This window comes from Gavialis gangeticus, unplaced genomic scaffold (assembly GCF_001723915.1).
Source record: "Gavialis gangeticus isolate Ggan-Ray unplaced genomic scaffold, GavGan_comp1, whole genome shotgun sequence".
In the NCBI taxonomy this organism is placed as follows: domain Eukaryota; kingdom Metazoa; phylum Chordata; order Crocodylia; family Gavialidae; genus Gavialis; species Gavialis gangeticus.
Genome location: NW_017729029.1, coordinates 43,183,605 through 43,191,969, shown reverse-complemented (window position 1 = coordinate 43,191,969; position 8,365 = coordinate 43,183,605). Strand labels below are relative to the sequence as shown.

Below are 8,365 nucleotides of genomic sequence, written 5' to 3'. Positions count from 1 at the left end.
GAGAAAGGACACCAAATAATGCCCTAACAGAAAATACATGAGCTAGTCTTCTAGCAGTTCACTCTTGTACTATGGAACTGAAACTAACTGTTGCTTGCTTCTAATACACCAAAATTAAATGTTGTGGAACATACTTCAGTTTCAATTTGTTGTGTTAAAATGACCGTACAATGACAACCACCAGTTTGGAAAACCAAGAAAAGACACAATATTCCTGTACATCTGTGATACTTTCCCCTCCCCTCCCCCAATCAAAACACTTAAAGTCTTGATGAGCATTAGCTCATCTTTATTAGAAAGTCCTGTTTATACCTTAACAACAGCTCAGCCAACAGAGTCACAAATTCTTCAATTAAGAACACAATACTTGTTAACAAGAAGGGCATGAATTTAAAGTCCAATTTTATCCTGAGTACTCACACCAGGCTATTTTGAGCTGACAGAGGAATTTGTTAAAAGCCACTACATATCTGAGATCCTTTTAGAACCCTACCAAGACTTGGCATTTTTTACATCAAGAAATCAATAACGGCCATATTTCAGCAAGATAAACAATCTAGTGCCAAATTATTGGTAAGATGGCCTTCAGAACATACACTTCTTAGTGGATCTTCCTCAAGTTATTTCCACAGTCTTAAATCTTTTTCCCATCTAAACCTGCAGCTTTGAAACATTAATCTGAAAGATTCTAGTTAATTCCCAATACAGAATTCACCAGCTCTCGCCTGCAGACAAAACTTAATTAAGAAACTCTGGGTCTGAGATATTTGGAAAGTTACTTGAAGAGTTTGTTTGCGTCTTGAAAAGAAAGATAAGTACACAGCTTCTGGCCGTGCAGTACACGTTGTAAAAAGACATTAGTTCCTTTTAGGCCTTAAAAAAACATAAAAGGAGGAGGGTGTCATAACACTTTACAACAGGATGCAAGAGAATCTGCAAACAGAGGAAGAGAGCAAGCAAAGCCCAGCAGGCCTGATCTGCCTCCTTCAATCATCATGATCACAAACTCTATCCATCACATGTCCTGTTGGATCACAATACCAAGGGTACATTTTATGACTTACACTTCCCTGCCTTACACACTAATCTCCGTATTGTTTTAAGATCAGGGCAGGAAGCTCCACTTTCTTCCTTAAGGTTCACTGGCTCTGTCATTTTCTTGTCACCTGGAGCTGTGCATGCCATTGGGCCATATATCATGAATGGTACTTTTGCTAGCTTGGTTTAGTCTTCTTGATAATCAAGAAACCTCCTGTTCCCTAAACCTACAGACCTAGGAGTTAGATAGAATTTTGACAAGATTACTTAAAAAATGTTTAAACAAAGTACTGAAAATCAAACCAAGCAAATCTACAAAGTACCATATTTAGAATTTAGCCACAAAATCCTATAGCAAGATCTCTGAGTGAAGATGAAAACCCATAGGAAAAAAATCAAATGCTCACTGGCCAAATAGTGCTGGAAACCTCACTGAGGGGCAAAGTAAGAGAAATTAAGGTTTCTATAAGGTTTTTTTTTAATTCAAAATTTAAAGTTATTGAATTCTGCTTTAATACCTTCATATTTATTACTTAGGAGATACCTTGTACAGCTGTAGCTTCATTTATAGAAAATTATACTTCTTTGAAACATCCATTGAACGTTCACATTCTTTTTAAAATCATGTTTAATTTGTGGCTTTACCTCAAAGAACTGAACCTGAACATTTGCCTCAAGATGGAAGAGAACCCTTGACAAAAAAAGTGACAGAAGTCCAGCTATAGGTTCTAATTCAAAGCCCAATAAAGACAATAATATCCTTTCCTTTGCCTTTGTGGGATCTTGGATCAGGCCCAGAATTACCAGGTTGCCTTTTAACACATTGGTGGGGGGAGCAGGGAGGGTGTAATCTGTTTCTTTATCATTTTAATTAGATTGCCAAACAACGTTGGACAGATTTTAGCTCAAGTATTGTAATTGCTGTGGTTAAGGGGAAAAAAAATACCAAGGGGAAAAAACAGATGGATCTGTCAGAACCAGACAGAGGATGCCATCTAGATGCATTTCAGTACTACGTTAATATGACTCAACAGTGACTGCAAGAGACTGCAGAGGCAGTGTGAAGCCTTAACTGCATGCTATGTGATTACGGAAAATAACAAATCCTGAAATTTTTCCTCTGCATCAGTTTTGGAAAAGAGAGATGAGGAATGATATGGGGTGAAAACTGGGAAAGTGAAACATTTCAACAATAAGGAGGAACAAAAGGGAGAATAATCCAGAAAGCTGGAGTAAAGAATCATAAGTCCGAAGCAGAGGAACACACAAATAAAAGCATTTAAAGGAAGAATAAAGCAAGCTACCTCCACATTTCATTAACAGATGGCTATCATTTGAAAAAGAGGTTCTAACTAATCTTAGGGACAGTATGCTAGGAAAAGTGAGGAAATTTCCTCCAACACAGCAGTAACCTCTTTCTGATTTGCTTTCTGTGAAAGAACATCACTAACAAACAATAACTAAATAACTGGCGCTATACAGTGTTTAGAAAATAATTCAAAGCACTTCCGTTTTCAGGCTTACATAAAAAGCTGCAAGATGGCTTGTTTTCCACTCCTTCTCACTATATTTAAGAAACAGACTTTTCTTTTCACAAACTGTCCAAAAATGAATTGGGTGATGCTTGGCAGAAAGCCCCGGTAACGTGAGTTATTTAATTTATACAACAGGCAGTTTTCTGGATTCCAGATGCCTGGGGCCAGTCCTAGTTTGATGTGGACTGCTTATGTACCTTGGGCTAGTCCTGGGGCTTTCTGTGCCAAGACTGTCAATGACACAAACTGCAGCAAGCAGTTTTTCTGATGCAGACATGTACAGTAGGAACTGGTTGGCAAACACCAACTCATTTCATACAGGACATAGCAATAGACAGTTGTCAATCACCTTCTGTCACAATTTACTTGAAACTGATTTTATCTGAACCCAAAAACATGCTTCTAGACATGGATAACGCCCAAACTATTGAATAAAGTACGCCGCTCAAATTTAAAATTTTAGTGCAAACTCAGACTTACCTTCCCTGTCAGAACAGAAGGAAATTCTGTGTCAAACTTGTTGCTCAAGCCAAACCTTGAAGACAAAAGAGACAAACAAAATATATTCCACCTAACTTGTTGTATTTGTTTCCCCTTTAAAAAACAGTATTTTGTAATAATTAATTTGCTACTTAAAAAGTGCAATAAACAGAATTTTTATGTATGTGTTAGTATTTTCCAAGACTTCCTCAATTCAGAAAGTCTGTAAACTATCCTACAAAAAAAGAAAGAAACTAGAAGCATAGCTTGTGGCCTTCTTTAAAGGGTATCTTTAAACAGTTAGCAAAGCAAATTGCGTTCTAAAACAAGAGTATTCAAATGTAAATCATTCCCTCTAAAGAAAAAAATATACTATTGATATTAGACTCCAATCCTAGTTTGACACAAAGTTGAACCAACCATTTCAAATGGAATTACTAGTTTGTACTTGTCTATTAATTTATTCATATACCACGGATATAATTCGTAAGATAAAACAAGTTTATTTTCCTTTTATGAAATCCATTACCACCTATTTTTGGAAAAAATTGTTGCTTTTGGCTAAAGTAAATTCACCCAAGCAGTATCCATAAAAAATCATGAAGAGTATTTTTGAAAACTATGAATCTGAAGCAGAGCATTTTACCATGTGTTATCTATGGACAGAGCATAAACCTTTATACTATGACTGCACTAGAGACATCAGGCAGTGAAGCCTGAAGGAAGCTAGGTATTTTGTAGAACTTGGTACCTCAGCAAGGGAATTTAAACTAGGAATACATTCCAATAGATGGAACTAATTATAATATTCAGTGAACCTGCCTGTATATCTTCAAGTTAGCATTTAAACATGCTTTTGGTAAGCCATCGGCTAGCCTTATTTTTGCTAAGAAAAAAAGCCAATAATTTAAAAAGATTCCTAAGCTAATCCTGGTACCCTGTGCCCTGTGGCTTTGCTATAATTGCACAGTCCCCAAGGTACTTCCTTTCCTCTTCACCTCTTGCTCCCCAATTAAGCTTTAGCCTTTACAGGATGCTATAATACAGCTGTAGGCCAGTATTATGAGCTACACAGTTTTTGGTTTGAATAAAACTGTTTGCTGTTCACCAAATTAAGCACTACACTGTAAACTACTCTGAATTCTCATTCCTGGTTATTTTCATTCCATATGAATTCTTATTTGATTCCTTTTTATTGTCACTGTCTTTAGGCAAGTTTTGTAGTTATACTTACTGTGATAACTTTAGCTAAGGATTTTTTTTTTTGGAGGGGGAGGGAGGGAGGGGGAAAGAATAGCAATGAGTAATATGTAACAACACCATTTCTTTGCCCCAAAGTTTTATCAGTCATCCATACAAATGCCAGTAGTGCTAAAATATGACATTTGCTACCATTCTGAATACTATGCTAACACAGATGTGTTAACTGCACTAACTTGACAATTTAACGCAAGTTTAGAAGTACAGACTAACATATAATTAACTTTAAAGAAAAGTAAAACATAACAAAGAAAACTGGTGCTGCTTTAAACTACAATGCTATAACTAAGCCCATTAAAATGTTTGTCAACAGTGCTAGCAAAGTTTAATTAAGAACTCCAATTACTAATTGATACAAGCAGAGAACAGCATATTAAAGCAGGACGTGCATGAAATACATGGTAAAGAAAAATGAATACACACTGAAGTATAACTGAGGCTGGACCTTTTAAACATACAAGGAGGTGGTCATTTATTGTCATGCAAGAAGTGTAAATGAAGAGCCTTGTATGCATTCCTTAATTCTAGAAGTTAGCTGCTTAGATAAACAGCATGAGGGTTTTGTTGTTCTTCCCTATATCTGGTCAATGCATTGTCTAACAGAACTGCTTTTGACCATTTCATCTTGCTTTCTCAGCCTCTGTATTTTTTAAATGTCATATATACTATGCTAATTGTAATACAGTCATTTATTCATTATGAGCACTAACTTTTTAGGCATATCATTAGCAACCCAGGATGAGTCTTGCAGAAGTTGTTAAAAAACCATGGTGACAAATTAGTGCTGTAATCTAGTAACAGAAAGAAGAAACAGTAGACTCATAAGCAGGTGTTCTTCTCTCATGATGTATAAATGACTGATTTTTACCAATCTTTACTACAAGCACCAATCCTTAAATTAAACTCTTGTTTATTTTAATAAGCTTTTAGGCAAACAACAGTTACTAAAATAAATGGATTTCCATTTTCTGGCAATGTAATGACAAACCAGACTCAAATTGCAGAGTTTTTCCTTTTTTTTCTGATACAAATCTATTAAAAATAAAGAGTTTCACTATGAAGAAAAAGACTGTATAATTTTAAAAAGCTACAAGAGCTTTTTAAAAGTCTATTCAGCCTTAAGGAGTACAGGAAGAATAACATATAGCATACAGAAGCATAACTTACAGCAACTGGCAACTAAACAGGCCTGTTCTTGAGGAATTACTGTGGGATTTCCAGTCTTTATTGCAGGACCTAATCAGTTTGTAAAACATGAGTAATAATACACAATCTAATCGCATACAACTAGCCTACTACGAAAGTTCAGGCAACAATAGCATAGAGCTCTGCAGTACTTACTACTCATATACTGATCTGATATCCCTTAGCACAACAGACCTCAATAAATTAAAAAGTAAGTTAGTACTTTTAGTTGTAGCTGTTAAGCACTTTTTTTTTAAAGCACAATTTCTTACCCACTTTTACAGTTGAAACTCCTGTAGTATTGCCCAAACCAGACCTATATGATACAACTGTATTAATACAGCAGTAGCTCACAAGCTGTCAGCTTCAGGGGACAGCATCTTGATTAAGGGGCAAGTAATCAGGCTAAGAGAAGCTGACATATTGCCTCATGCAACATGATAATCAATTGCAATAATAGCTCTAACACCTACTCACCCACTTTTTCAGCCAAAAGAGTTGATAACTTCCATCTCCTTTAGCTACCCTAAAAATTAGCAAGGGAAACAATCTCAAGTATTTTTCCTTCACCTCACTAAAATCAAAATTTTATTAGATAGCCACTAACTGTTATTTCTGTGGATGTTAAACATTTGGGGTGTGATGTACAGAAATAGTGAGCACTCGCAACTTGTAACTGAAGTCAAAGATATCTGTAGATGTTCAGTGCTTTTGACAGTAAAAGCACCATGTGCCCATGACTGGGAGTCAGAGGAACAAGTTGTAGCTCTGCTTCTGCTACTAATTCAGCATGTGACCTCAAACAAGTCTTTTCATCACTATCTTATAGCTGGAGTAACTGAAATAAATACTTCTCTCATGGGTAATGTACATGGCAATACAATGCATTAATATATTTGTAAGGCACTTGGATACTACAGCAGCAAGCACTATAGAAGCCACCATGAGGAATAAGTTGACTATATAATCAGGAAAGGATGGCTTGCAGAAAATAAGGCAGGAAAATAACTAAATAACTTAATTATTTCCTGATCACTGTCCATCTTGTGTATTTAAGGATGCAGGGTCCTGTTGAAAAAAATACCATGTCTTGACATTAAAAAGTATGACATAAAGCACCCAAAAGGCAGGTAGGTTTTAGTACTCTGTGTCTGCACAGTACCCATCATAACAGGGACCTGTTCTTGACATTACTGTAATCAATTCTAATATTTCCTATCTTTCAAATACTTGGCTAACTACTTTTAATCTAGTTTTTGTATACAACTTTCTAAAATTATTTCTCTTTTTAAAGAAAAAGATAAGAGTAATTCCCTTATATGCAACTCAAATAGCCCTCTAATAGCCACTGCCATCACATATTAGCAGTGTTTGACTGCTAGGGACCAGGTTTAGGGTCCTCTAATGTCCACTGGGTTGCTTCCATTGGCTTCAGTAGGCTTTAACACACCAGTGTTGCAGTAACAGACTGCTACCACTTGAGCTATATCATTAGCTGGTGGTTGTCAAGAAGAGACATTTCTTACACTGAAGGTGGAAGGGGGAAATGATGGGCTGGTAGGGCCACCTGGTGGGCTTGATCTCTTTTTCATCAAGATATGGGGGACCCCTGTTGATGTACTGACAGAAGTGGGAGTGATGAGTCCATGTGCTGGATTCAGATGGCTTCTGTGAGCAGTTCCTCCTGCCCCCCCCCCCTTCTTCCTTGCAAAGGGGCAGGAAAGGAGACATGCCTGAAACATGGATCACAGGAACCCACTGGCTGAGCCCAAACTAAATGTTCCTTTCTATACCTAATGCAGCTGCTCTGACAACTGCTCCTGGGGTTCCAAGCACTGCTGGTAGCTAGGGATCCAATCTTAACTAAAATATGAACATTATGATGCATCTGCACCAGAGTTTTGCTGACTACACCAGAAACTTAATCCTAAATGGAATTTCAGGAAACAAAGCAGAAGGTATTTTTCAGCACCAATGATTTCTCTGTGGTAAATTTCAAAGGCCTGCTGAAAACAATGGCTATAACAATATTCAAAAAAGTTATCAGGAGCCCTTTATAAATGGAAAATGTTACTCAATCTAAATATAGGTATTGCCACCTGTCATTCCCCCACTGTCACCATGGAAAACATGCATTGTAAATAAGTTTGACGTGACAAGCAAAAGGTTGGTGACTAATCAGTAGAAATAGCAAAACGCTTGTTTAAAAAGTTTGGGTGGTTTCTTAAAATCCATATTTAGCAACGTAGGAGACTGCAACACAACTTTATTAGCTCAAGTTTTGTAAGTACAAGCCCAGCTTTCACATGCAGAGAAACAAAAGTCTGCTATGAGATTTTTAAGCACATTAACTCTGAAGTAGCTATAAGAAAACAATACATAAATAATCTAGACTGGAAGACTAGATGGGAACAAGAACAATTACCCCCTTCCATCACTGCAAAGAGGTGTGGCTGGCAATCTGCCTTTTGCACCAAGAACATATCAGGAAGAAACACAAAAGACATCCATGCAAAACCCAACACCTCTGTTTCTCCCTCAGATTTCACTGATGAGGTGTGTATGCATTATGCTGCTGGGGTCTGAATGCTTTCCCCCGCATTGGAGGCATCTATCCAAAACAAACAAGTCCCAGGGTGACATGTGCCCTCTTGGCAACCTGAGCAGGTCATTTTCAAAAGGAACAGCTTTCAAAACAAGCGGCCATCTGATCTGAAAGGGACAGAAATCCAGAACTGATACGTCGATGTAAAAAGCAGAGTAAGTCCTCATTTACTAGGGCGTCAGAATTATCAACTCAGTCTTCTCATTCAATGGCCTGCTCTTACAGTATTATTCCTTAGCTCTTTGCGTTGGTTTGAGGAGGT

At 37.1% G+C, this 8,365-nt stretch overlaps 1 protein-coding gene across 2 annotated transcripts in view; it reads right to left on the bottom strand.

The window, feature by feature from the left end:
* CHIC1 (cysteine rich hydrophobic domain 1) overlaps window positions 1–8,365 on the bottom strand; it is a 56,478-nt gene that overhangs the window by 42,078 nt on the left and 6,035 nt on the right. For both annotated transcript variants that reach the window (XM_019521488.1, XM_019521489.1), the window contains exon 2: window positions 3,054–3,108. In XM_019521488.1, coding sequence (XP_019377033.1) covers window positions 3,054–3,108 — 55 coding nt within the window. The remainder of the gene's footprint in view (window positions 1–3,053; window positions 3,109–8,365) is intronic.